Below are 21,689 nucleotides of genomic sequence, written 5' to 3' on the forward strand. Positions count from 1 at the left end.
CAGTCCCGGTTAACGATCCAGTGTTGCCCTGAGCTGTGGTGTAGGTTGCAGACGCGGCTTGGATCCAGCGTTGCTGTGGCTCTGGCGTAGGCCGGTGGCTACAGCTCCGATTCGACCCCTAGCCTGGGAACCTCCATATGCCCCGGAGCAGCCCAAGAAATAGCAAAAATAATAATAATAATAATAATAATTACACAAAAATAAACATTGAGAGGGAGGCAGAGAGTAAAGGAAAAGCATAGATGGAACAAGACAATGCTGTGAGGCTGGGTGGGGCGTACGTGGACATTTATGCTGTTTGCTCTGTATATGTTGAACTTTTTCCATAATAAAAAACTTCTAATGAATTATTCCCTGTGCGACATGTTTATAAAAGCAAAGTCAATTTAACTCTACTTTGGCAAATCGAATCAGAGCAACTGAGGAGCATTTTCCTAAAGGAGACTAAAGGAATTCACTTTCCAAAAAGGCAGTTTTGTCACTGACACACCCAACAGATATCTTTTGGGGTTGCATTAAGATATTACCTTCTTTCTACCCTGGAGTTCCCGTTGTGGCACATTGGGTTAAGAACCTGACTAGTATCCATGAGGATGTGGGTTCCATCCCTGGCCTCACTCAGTGGGTTAAAGGATCTGGCGATGCCGTGAACTGTGATGTAGGGCATAGACACGGATCTGGAGTTGCTGTGGCTGTGGAGCAGGCCAACAGCTGCAGCTCCACGTTGATCCCTAGCCTGGGAACTTGCATTTGCCACAAAGGCAGCTCTGAAAAAAAAAATAGAAACAAAAAAAGATACTACCTTATTTCTATCCTAACAACGAATGTTCTCACAGACGCTTCAGTGATCTAATTGGAGTGTTACACGTGCTATACTGCTAATAAGATTTGCTTTCAAATGAAAAAGGAATAAATAAGCTGTATTTGAGAATGTCTGAAGGCAAACAGAGTGAATAAAGGACTCTGTGGATGCCGAGGATGCCATTAAGTTGGAATTGACTCAATGCCCACTGAAAGGAGGAAACATTTAGGACTGAGCTCAAATGATTTTGTTTCAGGAGTTCCCACTGTGGCACAGCGGAAACGAATCTGACTAGTATCCATGAGGATGTGGGTTCGATCCTTGGCCTCACTCAGTGGGTTGGGGATCTGGTGTTGCCATGAGCTGTGGTGTAGGTCACAGCTGCAGCTCGGATCCCGCATTGCTGTGGCTGTGGGGTAGGCTGGTGGCTACAGTTCCGCTTCGACCCCTAGCCTGGGAACTTCCATGTGCCTTGGGTGCGGCCCTAAAAACAAAAAAAATGATGATAATAATTTTGTTTCAGGGAAGAAACTAAGCCCATCCAAGATGTTTATGACTGTTGATTTTACTTCATCAATCTGTTATTCTTATCCTCAAGGAAGTCTATTCTCAGTAACGCCTATCAAGTCAATCATGGAGACTGGCCATAATGACCTTATTTTTTTATAATGACCTTATTTTTATCCTCCTGGATAGATTGAGGTGCTTTTCAACTGCAAAATGATTTCATCTGTCCAGAGTTAGATTTTATTTAGCTTTATTTTAGCAGAGGTTGAAGTATTGTGAAAAAATCCTCATTTTTAATCCTCCATCATTGTAGCCCTTACTTGAAGTGAATTTTGCTCAAATTTAATTGATTTCACTCTCAATAAATATATGAAATCATTCTGAAGTGAATTTATGTTTGGTGTATTTTGAATACGTACATGTGCACTGACCCATTTAATGTATTCTCAGGAAATTTAGAAATATGTTTTCCCATTTGTCTGAAATTGATGAGACAGGAATGAGTACAGCCATGATGAATCATCACTGAATCCCATGGTACCCATGCAAATATAATTTCATCTTTCACACTACCTTATTTGGTCTATATTTATAGAACCTAGTGTCATCCTTGTTGTTCAAGAACGGTAGAGGTGATTCTTGAACATTCCTGAGCACTGCATTATACTCTTAGAATGGGAAATATACTTGGACCTTGATTAATTAATTAATGTAGCAGGGAAATTTGACCAAAAAGTTACAATAAAATGAACAAGCCTAATAAAAACGTGATCAATTTATCCATACAAAAATGAAGTGAAGGAATTCCTTTTTTGCTCAGCAGGTTAAGTATTGGGTATTGTCACTGCTGTGGCTCTGGTTACAGCTGTGGCATGGATTTTGATCCCTGGCCCAGGAACTTCCCCATGCCACATGCACCATCAAAAAAAGAAGTGGAATCATGAAATGCTTACTTATGACCGATACCTGATTGCTCCCAGTCTCTCTTTTAAAGAATTAATTTCATTAGATATTTCTATCATGCTTGGCTTCAAGTTTCCTAATAGCCTAATGGTTCCCTTTACTGTGCGGGTGTGATTATAAAACAAAGGAAGTGTGTTCTTCATACAATTTTATTCATCACATAATTTAGAGAAACGATTGTTTACCATTGGTCTTCTAACCAACCTTTACATTTTCTATGGTTTGTTGATTGGACAATTAAAGTGTATTTCTTGGATTCAGAAATGACACTGCTCCTCAGTGACAAGCTGCTCTGCCAGTGAATCAAAGTCGATTATAGGAAGTTTATATTACCTGAAGGAATGATTCTTAAAGGTGTCAGTATGCATCAGAATCGCTTCAGGAGAAAGACTGCAGTGTGGGTTTCTGTGAGCCCTGCCAGAGAATGTGATTCAAGATCTAGGGCCCAGGAATTGACTTTGAATTTTAAAAAACCCAAGACTCCCAGGCAAGTCTTTATGCATGGGGTTCACAACACTGCAATTTGAGAAATGCTGGCTTATTCTCAAAAATCTTTATAATGCTCAGATTTGGGGATATGGCTTTCACCGGCAACGCCTCATGAAGTTACTAACTTGAACGCATGGTGGCAGTGCAGGCTAAGAGTGAACACACGCTCTCGGCGGACTCCATTGCACCGAGAAACCCAAGGGAAAAATACAGAACACATTTACAGCTAAAGCCAAGACAGACGTGTTCAGGAAGGCAGTCACTGCCAGACAAGTTATGAGAACGAATCTGAAATTCTATAGCTGACATTTTGGACGGTCAACGGTGGACGTGGTGATTGGGACTGGAAAAGGATTTTCCCTCTGGAACCAGGCATAGCAATGGAAATGACACAAACAAAAGCACATCGTAAAAGGCAAGTGGTGATCTTCATTATATTGATGCTTTGGTGGGCGGCAGGTTCGGAACTGTTTCAGTATTCTGTGTTGGAGGAGACAGAAAGTGGCACATTCGTGGCCAACCTGACAAAGGACTTGGGACTCCGGATGGGAGAGCTGGCCGCCCGGAGCGCCCGAGTTGTTTTTAAAGGGAATCGGCAGCCTTTGCAGTTTGACTCACAGACCTATGATTTGCTGCTAAGTGATAAACTGGACCGGGAGGAGTTGTGTGGTTCCACTGAGCCCTGTGTGCTACCTTTCCAAGTGCTGCTGGAAAATCCCTTGCAGTTTTTCCAGGCTGCCTTGCTAATTGGAGATATAAATGACCACGCCCCAGAGTTCCCCGCTGGAGAAATGCTACTAAAAATATCAGAAATTACTACGCCAGGAAAGACATTTCCTTTGAAAATGGCACAGGATTTAGACGCTGGGAGCAACAGCCTTCAGAGCTACATAATCAGCTCCAATCCCCACTTCCACGTTCTTACTCGCAACCGCAAGGATGGCAGAAAATCCCCGGAGCTGGTGCTGGACAAAGCGTTGGACCGCGAGGAGCAGCCCGAGCTCAGACTAACCCTCACAGCGCTGGATGGAGGGTCTCCGCCCCGGTCTGGGACCGCAGAGATTCAGATCCTGGTCCTGGACATCAATGACAACGCCCCTGAGTTTGCTCAGGAGTTCTACGAGGCTCAAGTCCCTGAAAATAGCTCCCTCGGCTCTCTGGTTATCACTGTCTCAGCAAGAGATTTAGACGCAGGATCCTTTGGGGAGGTTTCTTATGCCCTATTTCAAGTCGATGACGTTAACCAACCTTTTGAAATAAATGCAAATACAGGAGAAATTCGACTGAGAAAGACTCTGGATTTTGAGAAATTTCAGTCATATCAGGTGGATATTGAGGCCACAGATGGTGGGGGACTATCAGGAAAATGCTCTCTACTCATCAAGGTCCTGGACGTGAATGACAACGATCCCGAACTGACCATAACCTCACTTACCAGGCCCATCCCTGAAAACCTGCCAGAGATCATAGTGGCAGTTTTCAGTGTATCAGATGCAGATTCTGGACATAACCAACAGGTTATTGTTTCTATAGATGAGAGTCTTCCCTTTCTTCTAAGACCATCCCTGGAGAATTTCTACACCTTGGTAACACAAGGAGCGCTGGACCGAGAGGAAAGAGCCGAGTACAACATCACGATCAGCGTCAGCGACCTGGGGACCCCCCGGCGGCACACCCAGCACAACCTGACGGTGCGCGTGGCCGACGTCAACGACAACGCGCCCGCCTTCAGCCAGCCCGCCTACACCCTGCGGGTCCGCGAGAACAACAGCCCCGCCCTGCACATCGGCACCGTCCGCGCCACCGACGCCGACGCGGGCGCCAACGCCCAGCTCACCTACTCGCTGCTGCCGCCCTCCGACCCGCACCTGCCCCTCGCCTCGCTCGTGGCCATCAACCCCGACACCGGCCAGCTCTTCGCCCTGCGCGCCCTCGACTACGAGGCCCTGCGCGCCTTCGACTTCCAGGTGCGCGCCGCCGACCGCGGCGCGCCCGCGCTCAGCAGCCAGGCGCGGGTGCGCGTGCTCGTGGCCGACGCCAACGACCACGCGCCCGTCGTGCTCTACCCGCCGCCCAACGCCTCGGCGCCCTGCACCGAGCTGCTGCCCCGGGCGGCCGAGCCGGGCTACCTGCTCGCCAAGGTGGTGGCGGTGGACGGCGACGCGGGCCAGAACGCCTGGCTGTCCTACCGGCTGCTGCAGGCCACCGAGCCCGGGCTCTTCGGCGTGGGCGCGCACAGCGGCGAGGTGCGCACGGCCCGGCCGCTGAGCGAGCGCGACGCGCCCCGGCAGCGGCTGCTGCTGCTGGTGCGGGACCACGGCGAGCCGCCGCTCTCGGCCAGCGTCCCGCTGCACGTGCTGCTGGTGGACGGCTTCTCGCAGCCCTACCTGCCGCCGCCCGAGGCCCCCGGCCGGGCGCCGGGCGCCGGCGCCGGCGCGGACGAGCCGCTCACCGTCGCCCTGGTGGGGGCGCTGGCGTGCGTGTCGGCGCTGCTGGTGGGGGCGCTGCTGGCCTTGGCGGCGGGGCGGCTGTGCCGGCGGGGCGGGGCGGCCTCGGCGGGGGGCTGCGCGGGGCCCGCGGAGGGCGGCGTCCCGGGCCAGCTGCTGGACGTGGGCGGCACGGGCACCCTGGCCCACGGCTACCGCTACGAGGTGTGTCTGGCGGGGGGCACTGGGACCAGCGAGTTCAAGTTTCTGAAGCCGATCCTCCCCAGCTTTCCTTCCCAGGGTCCAGGGAGGGAAATGGAGGAAAACCCCACCGTTCGCAATAGTTTCCTATTCAGTTAAGTACCAAATTATTCTATTACGCCCTACTTAATAAGTTTGGAAACGTCTTTTACGTTTCAACTATATAACATTAATGCATGTTATTGACAGTCCATTTCTTGATTATTACTGCTCCTTAGTGTGAAAATTTAAAAAAATCAGATGCTAGGTATGCACAGTATTTTCCCTATATTACCTTTAGTGGTTTTTTAATGTTACTCCTACTCAAGTATATTTGAAAATCTGAATAAGAAAATTTTATTTGCATATTTTAAAAATTTGAAATTTAATCATCTATCCTTTTTACAAAAAATTTATATTCCAGAATCCTCAAGTAAGATTGTATTTCTAAGTAGTGGCGACAACTGCCATCAATATTGCCATAGAGAGAAATAATTAAATGTATTTGATAATTTGCCAATATATGTTTCCTTTTCGGGTAACTCAACAGTGAAAAACTGAAGATAGACACTAAAGATGAGGAAGTGCTAAAATGGCCATTCAGGAGTTCCCGTCGTGGCGCAGTGGTTAACGAATCCGACTAGGAACCATGAGGTTGCGGGTTCGGTCCCTGCCCCTGCTCAGTGGGTTGACGATCCGGCGTTGCCGTGAGCTGTTGGTGTAGGTTGCAGACGCGGCTCGGATCCCGCGTTGCTGTGGCTCTGGCGTAGGCCAGTGGCTACAGCTCCGATTTGACCCCTAGCCTGGGAACCTCCATATGCTGCAGGAGCGGCCCAAAGAAATAGCAAAAAGACAAAAAATAAAAAAATAAAATGGCCATTCATATTTGTGTGCACTTCAGTATACCCCAACAGTGACTACATATTTCCTATGAATACTGACTTTAGGAAAGTGTCATCACAGTGAAACAGTTTGTGAGCTTCATGTACAAATATGATGGCTTTTAAAAATAACAGCAAGCCAATTATATATGCTTAATAAATATTTGCTACATGTTCACATTCCAGTAGTGAATTTTAAAACAGCTTTCAATGAGTCATTAATGCTAACCTTCTCTCGCCAATATAGTATCCTTGCCAATAAGTGAAACTATTAAATATCACTCCACTTTTCTTCTAAACGGAAAACATGCATGTTCACCCTTAACTCTGTTACAGAATATAAACTGCTTGAGAGTACGTGTTTTCTCCTTGTCTTTGTCTAATAATTTAAAAGTTCAAAGGTAAAATCCAAATTATAGTCTTCAAATTCCTCCTCCTTCTATACGTGTGATACCTGCCAAGAGCTAAGTTATTAGTAGCAGGTACTAGGTAATGTAAGATTTTCCCTTCCAGTGCTGTGTGTGCACCTTTTAACTTTATTAATCATTTACTGTCACAATTTAACACACATTTTGGCTTTTTGTTGGTTATATTTATAGCATTTTATGACAAAAATCCCTCTTTTCAAGTTCCTATCAAAGTCAGACAAATACTGGAGTGAAAACTGAAATGGAACTGGACTGAACTAAATTATACTTTGCTGTGTTTTTAATCCAAATAACTGAACTATCATGGTTCTTTTGGATGACTACAATCAGGGCAGGAAGTGCAGGGTCCACTAACTGTTTTGCATTCCCAGGTATTTACCCTCTCTTCCTCCATTCTTTGTCGGGAGAACTGCTCCTTCTGCCATTCTCATGCCCGCCACATAGTTTTAGTTGGTGCAGTGGATTTTTTCAATAATCCCATCTGCACAGTCCCAGAGACGGTACACTGGGATGGGCCCTGTCCATGCTGACAAGTCATAACTTTTCCCTGGAAAGTATATATTTGACTCCTTTGGCTTTATTGCCTCCTTCGTTCATGTCTGCAGAAAGACACCGCCTGATTTCAGAGCCTACATTGCTTTCTAATAAAACAAATGGCCATTTCCTCTCAATTTTACTGGGCTATCCACATGAATTTATGAAGGGAAAAAAATTCCCGACGGTTATGTATCCAGAGACTGAGAATAAATCACGTTTTCCTGGAAGTTACAGGCACTTGGCAATTTGTTTGGGAGTAGAAACTGGATTTAAAAATTTATAACTTATGATAGAACAAATTGGCATTTTTGTAATAGAATGTAAGCTCCCCGGAGCAAGGATTTTTGTGTTTAATTCATCATTTTACTCTGAGAAGCTAGAAAAATTCCTGCACAGAGAAATACTTACTAAAATGAATAAGTGAATTTGTCTTGAGCCCAGTTTTGTCTACTGAACTCGTACCTTTATAGGGAAGATGAATATAAATAAATAGGTATTACTTTGCTCTCACGACAATTGTTACCCAACTGAACAAGACTGTATCATATGTGAGGGGGAAAGGAGTTTATAATACTCTATGATCCAAAAGGTGTTCGGTGCAGTTTAGCTATTACTTCATTCTTTGAAATGAACACTACCTGAAGTTGTAAAGCAGAACGCTTGGTGGCGCTGCAGGCTAAGAGAGTGAAAAACTGTCTCTGCAGATTTCTAGGCTCCGCAAAAGCGGATCCGTTTCTGGCAGCTCACAAAGGAAACGTTTGCATTGCTGGGTATGGAAGGTTTCGGAGAGGTAGCTCTCTCCCTATTAGTCACTGTTAAGAAGAGCTAACTCAAGACTGCTGAACTAAGACAGCAGAGTTGGCTGCAGCGCAATTATTTTGTGATTAAGTACTGCATCTTTGGGACCCAGAGGAACGATGGAGACGCTGCTACCCAAAGCGACGCAGAAAAGGCAAGTGACCGCCATTCTTCTTCTATTTCTGTTGTGGGAGGCGGGCGGTGCGACCATTAAGTATTCCGTTCTAGAAGAAAGGGACAGCGGCTCAGTTGTGGCCAACCTAGCAGAAGATCTGGGGTTGGGCTTAGAGGAGCTGGCCGCGCGGGGCGCCCGGATTCTTTCCAAAGGGAATAAACAGCATTTGCAGCTCGAGCAGAAGAGCGGGAATTTGCTCCTAAAAGAAAAACTGGACCGGGAAGAGCTGTGCGGTGACACAGACCCATGTATACTGCCTTTCCAGCTGTTACTGAAAAACCCGGTGCAGTTTATTCAGGGCGAATTACAGCTCCAAGACGTAAATGATCACGCCCCAGACTTTTTGGAAAACGAAATCCTCCTGAAAATCTCGGAAAGCAGCCAACCAGGGACAGCATTTCCTTTGAAAATAGCTCAAGATTTAGATGTGGGCAGTAACACAGTTCAGAACTACACAATTAGCACCAACTTCCATTTTCACCTTTTCACTCGAAATCACAGCAATGGCAGGAAATACCCAGAGCTGGTGCTGGACAAAGAGCTGGACCATGAGGAGCAGCCAGAGCTCAGGTTAACTCTCACGGCGCTGGATGGTGGATCGCCACCCAAGTCTGGGACGTCCCAGGTTCTCATCATGGTCCTGGACATAAATGACAACACCCCTGAATTTGTTCAGCAGTTTTACAAGGTACAGGTCCCAGAGAACAGACCCATAGGCTCCCTTGTCATCACAGTCTCTGCTAGGGATTTGGATGCTGGGACTTACGGAGAGCTCTCCTACTCATTTTTCCAATCCTCAAATCAGGTCATTCAGGCCTTCGAAGTCAACACAGTCACAGGGGATATTCGATTAAAAAAAATGTTGGATTTTGAGGAAATTCAATCTTACGATATGGAAATTGAGGCCTCAGATGGCGGGGGTCTTACAGGAAAATGCACCGTAGTCATAGAAGTGACGGATGTAAATGACAATGCTCCTGAATTGACTATGTCGTTACTCATCAATGATATCCCAGAAAACACCCCCGACACTGTCGTCGCTGTATTCGGAATTTCAGACCCAGACGCTGGAGACAATGGCAAAATGCTGTGCTCCATTCAAGATCATGTTCCCTTCCTTCTGAAACGTACTGTAGAAAACTTCTACACCCTGGTAACACAAGGAGCGCTGGACCGAGAGGAAAGAGCCGAGTACAACATCACCATCAGCGTCAGCGACCTGGGGACCCCCCGGCGGCACACCCAGCACAACCTGACCGTGCGCGTGGCCGACGTCAACGACAACGCGCCCGCCTTCAGCCAGCCCGCCTACACCCTGCGGGTCCGCGAGAACAACAGCCCCGCCCTGCACATCGGCACCGTCCGCGCCACCGACGCCGACGCGGGCGCCAACGCCCAGCTCACCTACTCGCTGCTGCCGCCCTCCGACCCGCACCTGCCCCTCGCCTCGCTCGTGGCCATCAACCCCGACACCGGCCAGCTCTTCGCCCTGCGCGCCCTCGACTACGAGGCCCTGCGCGCCTTCGACTTCCAGGTGCGCGCCGCCGACCGCGGCGCGCCCGCGCTCAGCAGCCAGGCGCGGGTGCGCGTGCTCGTGGCCGACGCCAACGACCACGCGCCCGTCGTGCTCTACCCGCCGCCCAACGCCTCGGCGCCCTGCACCGAGCTGCTGCCCCGGGCGGCCGAGCCGGGCTACCTGCTCGCCAAGGTGGTGGCGGTGGACGGCGACGCGGGCCAGAACGCCTGGCTGTCCTACCGGCTGCTGCAGGCCACCGAGCCCGGGCTCTTCGGCGTGGGCGCGCACAGCGGCGAGGTGCGCACGGCCCGGCCGCTGAGCGAGCGCGACGCGCCCCGGCAGCGGCTGCTGCTGCTGGTGCGGGACCACGGCGAGCCGCCGCTCTCGGCCAGCGTCCCGCTGCACGTGCTGCTGGTGGACGGCTTCTCGCAGCCCTACCTGCCGCCGCCCGAGGCCCCCGGCCGGGCGCCGGGCGCCGGCGCCGGCGCGGACGAGCCGCTCACCGTCGCCCTGGTGGGGGCGCTGGCGTGCGTGTCGGCGCTGCTGGTGGGGGCGCTGCTGGCCTTGGCGGCGGGGCGGCTGTGCCGGCGGGGCGGGGCGGCCTCGGCGGGGGGCTGCGCGGGGCCCGCGGAGGGCGGCGTCCCGGGCCAGCTGCTGGACGTGGGCGGCACGGGCACCCTGGCCCACGGCTACCGCTACGAGGTGTGTCTGGCGGGGGGCACTGGGACCAGCGAGTTCAAGTTTCTCAAACCTGTTGTTCCCAATTTCATGAGTGAAGGGCCTGGTAGGGACATCGAGGAAAACTCTGACTTAAATCATTTTGGATTCAGTTAGGAATCTCATTTGACAAGACATGATTAATGATCATATTCACTAAGGTATTAATTTCCAACCCTTACATTCCCATATAGAGCTTATATATTCACACACTCGTAAGTATTGTCATAATAATAGTTTGAAATATTTTACATTCCAAAACTCTAGGTGTTTTGTATTGTTGCTGTTTTGTCATCTTTTAAAAGCCCTTCACATGTTGCATGTGAGCTGAAACATTCAGCAAAGAAAGGGTGTTTCTCAGGAGTTTGGCGGGTCCGGTTTTGGAAGTCACAAATGTTTTCGGGTTCCTGATATTTGGCCTTGTTCACTGACATCTTATGATTATGCTTTATGATTATCATAGCATGTTTAACTATTGTAAATGATGGTTCTTTGTTTTAAAAAATTTTCACTTATGGATAAAATTTTTGACCTCATAAATTGTTGGATTTCCATAGTGCTGTTTCAAATAGACTATTGTCTTTCCTTAAATGAACTAAGATTTTATCTGGGTGTTTCCTGAGTATTTTCTTTCAAAACTGGTATCATTTTTTGGACCATCTGCTATAATTTTAAAGGATTTAATCCTAGTTAAATAGAAATAATGTTGGTACAATTATTTCTTTTTCATAATAAATGGCTCTTGGTATGCAAATAATGATACTCACTTTAAAAATACTATGTAGTCACATGATTGAAACATTCAGTAAAAACAAAGAAGAAAGCAAATTAACATCATGATTTTCCTACTCAGAAATAATTGTCAATAAATCAGCATCAGGACTTCACATGGTGGCTCAGTGGAAACCAACCCAGCTAGTATCCATGAGGATGCTGGTTCAACCCTGGCCTCACTCTGTGGGTGAAGGATGTGATGTTGCCGTGAGCTGTAGTCTAAGTCACATATGAGGCTTGGATCTGGTGTTGCTGTGGCTGTGGTGCAGGCTGGCAGCTGCAGCTCTGATTTGACCCCTTGCCTGAGAATTTCCATAAACCTCAGGTTCGGCCCTAAAAAGAAAAAAGAAAAAGTCAACATCATTCTAAAATATTTCTGTGATGCTATAAGTTAATAATAAGATGGAAATAACTTTATAACATTTATCTGTAACAAATTGCTATCTTTAAAACTATCAGATTTTACTTGAATATAATAAAAACAAAATAATTTGCAACTATAGAGCTTGCTTAAGCTTGATAATAATACCTATAAGGTTACCAAAGAAGAATATGATGCATGTTAAGATATTGGCATCAGGAATTCTCTGGTGGTCCAGTTGTTAGGACTGCACTTTCACTTCTTGAGATTCCATATCAAGCCACTTTATACCCTTGGCAAAAAAAAGAAAAAAAGAAATTGACATCACTTAACTGCCTGCTTAAAAATGAGCTAATTGGAATTCCCTCGTGGTGCATCAGGTTAGGGATCTTGCATTGTCACTGCTGTGGTGCCAGTTCAATCCCTGGCCCAGGAACTTCCACATGCTGTAGGCGTGTGCAAAAAATAATTAAAAAATAGGATTTGGGTCATTTTATTGCTGAGTTGCGTCAGTTCTTTATTTGTGAAGGATACTAGACCCTTATCAGACATAGGATTCACAAATATTTTCTCCCATTCTGTGGTTTGTTCTTAAATTTATTGATAGTGTTCTTTGAAGCACAAAATCTTCAAAATTTTTCAGTAATTTTTTGCTTATGCTTTTGGTGTCATATCTAAGAAATCGCTGCCTAATCCAAGGTCATGATGATTTACACCTATTTTTTCTTCTAAGAGTTGTACAGTTTTAGCCCCTACATTCAGGTCTTTATCCGTTGATGGCAGCCATTTATTGTATCAGACACCGGGTCTTTTCTTAGAATGCTGAAGATACTCATTTTCCTTTTTAAAAATTTTCTTCTGATCTCAGCTTTCCATTTTTCTTTGGAATCACTTTTATCCTCTTTGTCTTTGGTCTCCTCCCTCATGTTAGAGTCCTTCCTTTATATGTACTATGCTGCTTGGGTGTTGGGGTTTTGGGGGGTTTTTTGGTTGTTTTCATGAGGCTATGAAAAGCTGGTTAGGCATTGCACGTTTGGATGGGACTAGATGAGTGCTGGGTCTCACCTGAAGATAATGAAACAGAAAATATTTTTCTTGGGGACTAAAACTCAGTCTGTAAGTCTCTTCTCTTGGGCTATGGGAGAAGAATTCAGTAGGAGTGGGGGTAGTGGTGGAAGGTGTTATAAAGACGGCACCCAGCACTCTTGAGAGCTCCTTGGTGGGAAAGAGAGTCCTCATCGGAGTGTAGAATTCCTTTAATCCTCTTGCTCAAGGTCTCAGCCCTGCTCTCCGTTGTGCTAGTGCCCCTCCGGCCAGAGCAGTCTATATGACACCGACAAAGAGTGGACCTCCCCCTTTCTGCCACTAAGAGAAAAGGGAAGGCATCTTGCTGCACTGGCTGGGCAAGGAATTCTCAGATACAAGTAGCCCTCATACAGATTTTCAGGAGTTCCTTTCAGTGGCTCAGCGGGTTTAAGACCTGGCAGTTGTCACTGCTGTGGCTGGGGCTCGATCCCTGGCCTGGGAACTTCTGCATGCTGCCAGTGCAGCAGAAACAAAGAAAGAAAAACCCAGATCTTCAGCCACTGCTTTTTTTCAGCCTCTCCTTGGACCCAAATGAGATTCTTAATTGACCCCCAAAATAATATGAATTATTACTTTGGCTAGATTTGATTTTCTTCTTATTAACTCTTCTCACCCCCTCCACAATTCTCACGTGACAACAGAAAAAAAAGCAAAATCTGTCCATAACCCATTATCTATATATTTCATATCTTCCAAAAATTTTAGTGACTTTTCTCTCCTGCTGTTTACTCTTCTATTCTTTTTGTCTTCATAGGTCCATTTACCAGCTTTTGCTCTCTATTGTTTAAATGAAATTTCAGGAGGGAATTGAGATAAACCGCTATGCTCAATTAGAATGAAATGCAATCCTTACTGTTACTTATTTTATCTCGGCTTCCCCATACCTGCATTATTTATAAAGTATAACCTCTTGGTCTGCTGGATTTCATCAGGTGTAATTCTTTAAAACAAGTTTATAGGACTTCCCACTGTGGTGCGGCAGAAACAAATCCGACTAGGAATCATGAGATTGCGGGTTCGATCCCTGGCCTTGCTCAGTGGGTTAAGAATCTGGCGTTGCCGTGAGCTGTGGTGTAGGTTGCAGATGTGACTCAGATCTGGCATTGCTGTGGCTGTGGTGGAGGCTGGCAGCTGTAGCTCTGATTTGACCCCAAGCCTGGGAACCTCCATATGCCATGGGTACAGCCCTAAAAAGCAAAAAAAAAAAAAAAGTTTATAGGTGCTGTATTTCTTGAATTACTGCATGCTTGAGAAGTATTATTCAGGTGGGTATAAAATTCTTCAGTCAACTTTATTCTCTTCAGAGACTTGTTGATACCAAATATTACGTTAACTCCATCATAATTCTCAGATCACCTTTTAAGTTGACTGAATTTCATCCTTAAGTAGTTTTTCTCAATAAGCACTCATGAATACTAATTCATTGTTTTATCAGTTCTTATCTTTGTACTTGAACAACAACTTGGCTTAGTATAAAATTATTGAGCCATAATTTCTATCCCTCAAACCCTAAAGACATTTCCATTGTGTTCTGGTATTTTAAATTTTCTTTCCAACCCATTAAAAGGCAAGCTGTGGGAGTTCCCATTGCGGCTCAGTGGGTTCGAAACTGACTAGTATCCATAAGGATATGGGTTCAATCCCTGGCCTCACCCAGTGGGTTAAGGTTCAGGCATTGCTGGGAGCCATGGTGTAGGTCACAGACAAAGCTTGGAGCGCTGCTATCTATGGCTGCGACGAAGGCCAGCAGCCGCAGCTCCAATTAGACCCCTATCCTGGGAACTTCCATATGCTGCAGGTGCAGCTCTTCAGAAAAAAAAAAAAAAAGGCAAGTTGTAATAAAGCATGTAGGAACAGATGACAGTATAATTATAAAAATTATTCTGTTGCATAAAAATAGATGGGAAGCTTCCAAATCCACACTATGAAACCAGGATAGTTCAATACAAAACCACAGAAGTTAAACACATACATGCATGCATACACGCAAGGCCCAGAAAAGTCCTAAAACTATCTTGGCTCATCAGATCCATCTGTGCATTGAAATAATAATATGTGATGGTTAAATGTCATTCATATCAAGAACTCAAGAATTAAAAATCTAAATAATAAATGTAAAATTTCAACAGATATCAAAAATTACTTTAAAAATATGAAAGAATAAAGAAAAATAAAACTTTTTTGATTCAAGAAAGGCACATTTACCCCAAACTGAGATCAACCATCACAGTTAACGATGAAATACTAGGAGCCCCTCCACAAAGGCAAGGATAACAGCTGCTTGCTACTACTAATTTTAAGAGTATTCGTTGCATACTCTTGGAAATGCCAGTCACTGAAATTAAATGCAAACACTAATTTATACGTAATACCTTAATCAGGTGAAGGGAGGAGCATGGGGGGAGAAAGTGTTTCCAAAAATATTAAGGGTGAAACCTTGAACCTGGGAACGAGTAAACTCCCAACAAACTGACAAAAGGCCATTTACTTTGCAGTGTGGAAAGGAGTTTACAAATAAAAGGCCCTCAGCCAATATTTGTTGATTTTTTTGATGGAAACTTCATTTTCCTATATATTCTTTACTACCAACCTTAGAAACAGGAGAAGGTTTTCTTAGGATTTACTCCTGGAGACCCAGAGTTTAATTTTGTGCATCGAAATTAAGGAACACGACTTATTTTTCTACAAATTCGGACTAACAGCCAGGAAAATGATGTAACCACTTAGGAGGATTACTGTGGCCATTTAAGGGAAAAGAAGAACGAGCAAAGAAACGAAAAAAATCACTTCTCCTGCAATTACTTCAATCTGCCATCTTTTCTGCTCTATTCTTGAAAACGGGAATAGCATCCACAAAACGCAAGGTGGCGCTGCGGGCTAAAAAGAGAAAAAAGCTATTCGCCTAAAGGAAGTTGCAGATTCCAGCAATACGAGGAAAGCTGGCCAGACGGGGAAAACGGAGGAAAGAAAACCGTGGTAACAGGAGTTGCGGGAAAGTGGGAGTCTCTCCCCACAATCATTGCTATTATCCAGGTCCTTTCTAAGGACTTGGCTGCTGCCATTTCTGAGAGTTGCTTAAGGCCAAGAGAGTGTTGTTGAAAGAGTGGTTAAAGGAAGAATGGAGGCCAGGGCGCGGCGTGCTGTGCAGAAAAGGCAAGTCCTCTTTCTTTGTGTATTTCTGGGAGTGTCTTGGGCTGGCGCGGAACCGCTTCGGTATTTTGTGGAGGAGGAAACCGAGAGAGGCACCTTTCTGGCCAACCTAGCGAATGACCTGGGGTTGGGGGTGGGGGAACTGTCAGCCCGGGCACCCAGAATCGGTTCGGATCAGAACATACGATTTTTACTACTCAATCCGCTTACTGGGGATTTACTTCTAAATGAGAAATTAGACCGAGAGGAACTGTGCGGCCCCGCAGAGCCTTGTGTGCTGCCTTTCCAGTTGTTGCTGGAAGAGCCTCTTGAGATTTTCCGTGCTGAGTTATGGGTTAGAGACATCAATGATAATTCTCCAGTATTTCTCCATAGAGAGATTCTCTTGAAAATATTAGAAAGTACCACTGCAGGGGCGGCATTTCTCCTAGAAAGTGCACAGGATTCGGATGCTGGAACCAACAGCCTGAGAAACTACACCATCGGCCCCAATGACTACTTCCATATTACTGTGCATGACGGTGAGGAGGGAATTCTCTATCCTGAATTGGTAATGGATAGAGCGCTGGATCGAGAACAGGTGCCTGAGCTTAGTTTAACCCTCACAGCTTTAGATGGTGGCTCTCCTCCCAGATCTGGGACTGCCCTGGTACACATCCAGGTTTTGGACGTAAATGACAATGCCCCTGAATTTGTACAGTCTCTCTACAAGGTGCAGGTGCCGGAGAATAGCCCTGTTGGCTCCGTGGTTGTCACCGTGTCGGCCAGAGATTTAGATGCTGGAAGTAATGGGGAAATAGTTTATGCATTTCTTTATGCTACTGAAAGAATTCTCGAAACGTTTCAAATCAACCCAGCATCTGGCAGTCTTTATCTTAAAGCTGAACTGAACTATGAGGCAGTGCAAACTTACACGTTAATTATTCAGGCCAAAGACGGTGGAGGGCTTTCTGGAAAATGTACTGTGGTGGTGGAGGTAACAGACATAAATGATAACCCACCAGAACTGGTCATGTCATCACTTACTAGCTCAATTAAAGAAAATTCACCAGAGACAGTCGTGGCTGTGTTTAGAATTCGAGACAGAGATTCAGGGAACAATGCAAAGATGGTGTGCTCCATCCAAGCCCATCTCCCCTTCGTCCTGAAACCATCGGTAGAGAATTACTACACCCTAGTGACAGAGAGGCCGCTGGACCGAGAAAGCCAAGCCGAGTACAACATCACCATCAGCGTCAGCGACCTGGGGACCCCCCGGCGGCACACCCAGCACAACCTGACCGTGCGCGTGGCCGACGTCAACGACAACGCGCCCGCCTTCAGCCAGCCCGCCTACACCCTGCGGGTCCGCGAGAACAACAGCCCCGCCCTGCACATCGGCACCGTCCGCGCCACCGACGCCGACGCGGGCGCCAACGCCCAGCTCACCTACTCGCTGCTGCCGCCCTCCGACCCGCACCTGCCCCTCGCCTCGCTCGTGGCCATCAACCCCGACACCGGCCAGCTCTTCGCCCTGCGCGCCCTCGACTACGAGGCCCTGCGCGCCTTCGACTTCCAGGTGCGCGCCGCCGACCGCGGCGCGCCCGCGCTCAGCAGCCAGGCGCGGGTGCGCGTGCTCGTGGCCGACGCCAACGACCACGCGCCCGTCGTGCTCTACCCGCCGCCCAACGCCTCGGCGCCCTGCACCGAGCTGCTGCCCCGGGCGGCCGAGCCGGGCTACCTGCTCGCCAAGGTGGTGGCGGTGGACGGCGACGCGGGCCAGAACGCCTGGCTGTCCTACCGGCTGCTGCAGGCCACCGAGCCCGGGCTCTTCGGCGTGGGCGCGCACAGCGGCGAGGTGCGCACGGCCCGGCCGCTGAGCGAGCGCGACGCGCCCCGGCAGCGGCTGCTGCTGCTGGTGCGGGACCACGGCGAGCCGCCGCTCTCGGCCAGCGTCCCGCTGCACGTGCTGCTGGTGGACGGCTTCTCGCAGCCCTACCTGCCGCCGCCCGAGGCCCCCGGCCGGGCGCCGGGCGCCGGCGCCGGCGCGGACGAGCCGCTCACCGTCGCCCTGGTGGGGGCGCTGGCGTGCGTGTCGGCGCTGCTGGTGGGGGCGCTGCTGGCCTTGGCGGCGGGGCGGCTGTGCCGGCGGGGCGGGGCGGCCTCGGCGGGGGGCTGCGCGGGGCCCGCGGAGGGCGGCGTCCCGGGCCAGCTGCTGGACGTGGGCGGCACCGGCACCCTGGCCCACGGCTACCGCTACGAGGTGTGTCTGGTGGGGGGCACTGGGACCAGCGAGTTCAAGTTTCTGAAGCCAGTTGTGCCCAGTTTTCAGAGCCATTCTTCCGGGCCAGAAATAGAAGAAACCCCCAACGTTAGGAAAGACTTTGGTTTCAGTATTCAGTGACAATAATTGTTTTTCTTATCCCAAATATTTTAAATTGATGGCAGCTCAAAGGGATGGCTTTTCTGGCATACTATCATGAATCTTTCCGTTACACTCAACTTGCTTGCAAGATTTGTTTAAAGAATGGTATCTTACCTACTTTTTATTACTATAACAAGATTAATGATCCTAAGTCTTGCCTCCCAAAACAGTGATGAAGTCAGTAGCTGTACAAGCCCTTCTTCTGTCATAGCTTAGAAATGTATTTGGGGGGAAAAGTGGGAAATTAATTCTCTACCATCACTTGTCTTTCCTTGAAATTTTCTAATTCGTTTTTAAAACATTAACTGTATAATAGTACTGCACTACCACAATGAGGCATGCCTAATTACAAAGGAGAGAGAACCTTACAGTGAGAATCTGGCTCTGGCTTTATTCTGCTCTCATAGCACTTTGATCCTGTTTTCTGTTAAAGTGTTGTACTAATGTTGCTTTCATTAATATATCAGTGTTGGTTTTAATATAATTATTTTTATTCTTTCCATTTAGTCTCATTGGTGTTAACAGAAGGACAAAATAGCTACACTGAGTTTATCCAGTGAGATGAAAGTGCAGGGCGGGAAACTGGCTTTCCCACTTGAGAAATATTGGTCAGCTGTGACAGGAAATGGCAGCAGCCACCCAATTTCCATTCATTTTTTTCTTCTTTAGTAACAGCCGCTAAATCATTTAGAGCATTAGCGTGCCGGTCAGAAGAATGTATTTTCCCAGCCTCTCCGCACTTGGAATGGGCATTGGAGTCCATCATTGTCAGTGAGATGTATATGCAAATGTTGTGAGAGATTTCCAAGGAAACCCTTAAAAGCCGGATGACTCACTCAGGAGGGAGTCCCTTTTTTCGTTCTCTAACTGTCCTTAGCTGCTTGGAATGTGTGAGTCTCTCAGTAGGAACACAGTCATATTCAGCCATAAAGCAAAGCTGGAGTTCCCGCTGTGGCTCAGTGGTTAAGGAATCTGACTAGGAACCATGAGGTTGTGGGTTCCATCCCTGGCATTGCTCAGCGGGTTAAGGATCCGGCGTTGCCTTGAGCTGTGGTGTAGGTCGCAGAGGAAGCTTGGATCCCACGTTGCTGTGGCTCTGGCATAGGCTGGTGGCTACAGTTCGGATTAGACCTCTAGGGTGTAAACCTCCATATGCCATTGGTACGGCCCTGAAAAGACAAAAAGACCAAAAAAAAAAAAAAAAAACCCAAAAAACAAAAACACTAACGATGGAAACGATGGGCCAAGACAGTCACTAAAGAATAAATTTTAAAGAGATGAGGATCCCAGAAATTCACGGACTCATCATGTCATCCCTGGATTGCTTACTTCTGAGCTTTTCTAACATGAGAAATAAAGGAACTTCTATCTCATTCAAGCCATCATTATTCTAGTTTTGTGCTCCCTCCAGTGGAATCCAATCCTAATGCTCTCGCAGCAAGAGTTTTGTTGTTGTTGTTGTTCAAATGTTTTAGAATACAGTCAAACACCCAGATCAACATGTATGGTTTCATCAAACGGACCTCTGTCAAGTTCACCTTGGTCTCTAATTTAGTTAAAAGTGCAGAGTGCTTTACATTCATTATCTTTTAAATCCTCTGCCAAACCCTAAGGAAGCTGGTATATTATCTCCTCGCTTGCTCACAATTCTGAACTAATTAAAGGAAAAAATTGAAATATATTCTAAGTCTACCTGAATTGAATGTCTCAGGGTTTTTTTGTTTTGCTTTTTGTTTTGTGTTTGTGTGTGTGGTTTTTTTTTTTTTTTTTTTAAGAACACATCCATGGCATACGGAAGTTCCTGGGCCAGGGCTCAAATCAGAGCTGCATTTAAGACCCACATCGCAGCTTGTGGCAATGCCAGATACTTGATCCACTGAGTGGGGCCAGAGATCAAACCTACATCCTCATGGATAATAGGTCAGGTTCTTGACCCGCTGAGCCGCAACAGAAACTCTGAATGTCCCAGTTCTTAAGGTGTGTGCGATGGCGGGCATTAATTGGTAGCATTGTCTTCCTTGCTAAGGAGGTGAAATCCTTCTATCTCATGAATTGAACTCCTATGTAGAAGTGTAACTTTTAGCCTATAGCTTGTATTTGTTTCTATGCTAAAGATCACACTGCTCTGAACCAATAAAACCACCGTTCTTGTTTAAAATCATGCTGAAAAAATTTAGAGGGTCATAAATCACTTTATTCTGAAGGGATGAGAGGTGAATCAGACATTCTTCAGCATTTGGTGTGCTAACGCTATTCTTGCAGTGTGATGAATTTTTGTTGACTCTGATGCTGGGTGCATGAAAATTCATGCTTATGTATGTCTCTTGCTGCTATTAAAAATTACCACAAACAGGAGTTCCTGTTGTTATGCAGCAGAAATGAATCCAACTAGTATCTATGAGGATGCAGGTTCCATCCCTGGCCTCGCTCAGTGGGTCAGGCATCTGGCGTTGCCGTGAGCTGTGGTGTAGGTCCCAGACCTGGCTCAGAATCCGAGTTGCTGTGGCTGTGGCATAGGCTGGCAGGTGTAGCTCTGATGTGCCCCCTACCCTGGGAATTTCTGTGTACTGAGGGTGTGGCCCTAAAAAGCAAAACAAACAAACAAACAAACAAAAAACTGCAAACAGTATTTCTTCCCACTGTGGCGCAATGGGATGCGCAGTGTCTCTGGAGCACTGGGTGCAGGTTTGATCCCGGCAAGGCACAGTTGGTTAAGATGCTCACCTTGCCACAGCTTCAGCACAGGTTGCAACTGTGGCACAGATCTGATCCTTGGCCTGGGACCTCCATATGCCATGGGATGGCCAAAAGAGAAAAAAAAAAGTGAAAAAGTATTTCCACAGACTATTACCACAACGTTGCTTAAAACAATAAAATGTACTGCTATACAGTCCTGTAGGTCTGATGTCTGACATGTCTGACATGGGTCTGATGGGCTAAATTCGAGGTGTCAGCAGGGTTGCATTCTCTTCTGATGGCTCTAGAGGAGAACCCACTTCTTTGTCTTTCCCAGCTTCCAGATGCTGCCTATATTTCTTGACTCATGGCCCCTCTCACCCATTGTCAAAGCCGGCAACACTGTGCCGCTTAGTCCAATTCTTCCATAATCACATCTCCCATCTTCCTGGCCAAAGCCAGGAACGGTTCTCTCCCTCCCAAATAACCCAGGAGAAGCTACCCTCCACAAGCGCCTCAGTTTAATTACATCTATGAATTCTCTTCTGCCATGTGAGATAGCATATTTACAGATCGGGGGACTGGGGCATGGACATCTTTCCGTGGGTCGCCACTATCCTGCCTACCACACGGTGGCTGCGTGGAAGAAAATTGTCCAGCTTAGCGGTGCCACTGGTGCCAAAGGAAGGCAGGTAGACCTCACTGATGAGATGCTTTAACCCCAGGCAAGATAGGTAACACGCTTCTCAAGATCATTAA

At 47.1% G+C, this 21,689-nt stretch overlaps 3 protein-coding genes across 3 annotated transcripts; all 3 read left to right on the forward strand.

The window, feature by feature from the left end:
• The first annotated feature begins 2,942 nt into the window (after positions 1 to 2,942).
• Positions 2,943 to 6,665, forward strand: LOC102166091 (protocadherin beta-6). The gene has a single exon (XM_021084909.2). The coding sequence runs from the start codon at positions 3,142 to 3,144 to the stop codon at positions 5,545 to 5,547; it is 2,406 nt and encodes an 801-aa protein (XP_020940568.2). The 5' UTR covers positions 2,943 to 3,141; the 3' UTR covers positions 5,548 to 6,665.
• Positions 6,666 to 8,033: 1,368 nt separating this feature from the next.
• Positions 8,034 to 11,090, forward strand: LOC100739498 (protocadherin beta-17-like). Its single transcript, XM_013995253.3, has one exon. It carries the CDS (start codon positions 8,191 to 8,193, stop codon positions 10,594 to 10,596), a length of 2,406 nt encoding a protein of 801 aa, XP_013850707.3. The 5' UTR covers positions 8,034 to 8,190; the 3' UTR covers positions 10,597 to 11,090.
• A 4,539-nt stretch (positions 11,091 to 15,629) lies between these two features.
• Positions 15,630 to 18,383, forward strand: LOC110259513 (protocadherin beta-7-like). The gene has a single exon (XM_021084908.2). The coding sequence runs from the start codon at positions 15,819 to 15,821 to the stop codon at positions 18,231 to 18,233; it is 2,415 nt and encodes an 804-aa protein (XP_020940567.2). The 5' UTR covers positions 15,630 to 15,818; the 3' UTR covers positions 18,234 to 18,383.
• Positions 18,384 to 21,689: the final 3,306 nt, after the last annotated feature.

This window comes from Sus scrofa, chromosome 2, assembly GCF_054392235.1.
Source record: "Sus scrofa isolate SSC_HxYL_T2T_F1_AM1 chromosome 2, Sscrofa_HxYL_maternal_Yorkshire_Landrace_v2.0, whole genome shotgun sequence".
Classification (NCBI taxonomy): domain Eukaryota; kingdom Metazoa; phylum Chordata; class Mammalia; order Artiodactyla; family Suidae; genus Sus; species Sus scrofa.

Excerpts from the sequence above, each read along its gene's own strand:
- LOC100739498 (XM_013995253.3), top strand. The coding sequence starts at position 8,191 with ATGGAGACGCTGCTACCCAAAGCGACGCAGAAAAGGCAAGTGACCGCC.
- LOC102166091 (XM_021084909.2), top strand. The coding sequence starts at position 3,142 with ATGGAAATGACACAAACAAAAGCACATCGTAAAAGGCAAGTGGTGATC.
- LOC110259513 (XM_021084908.2), top strand. The coding sequence starts at position 15,819 with ATGGAGGCCAGGGCGCGGCGTGCTGTGCAGAAAAGGCAAGTCCTCTTT.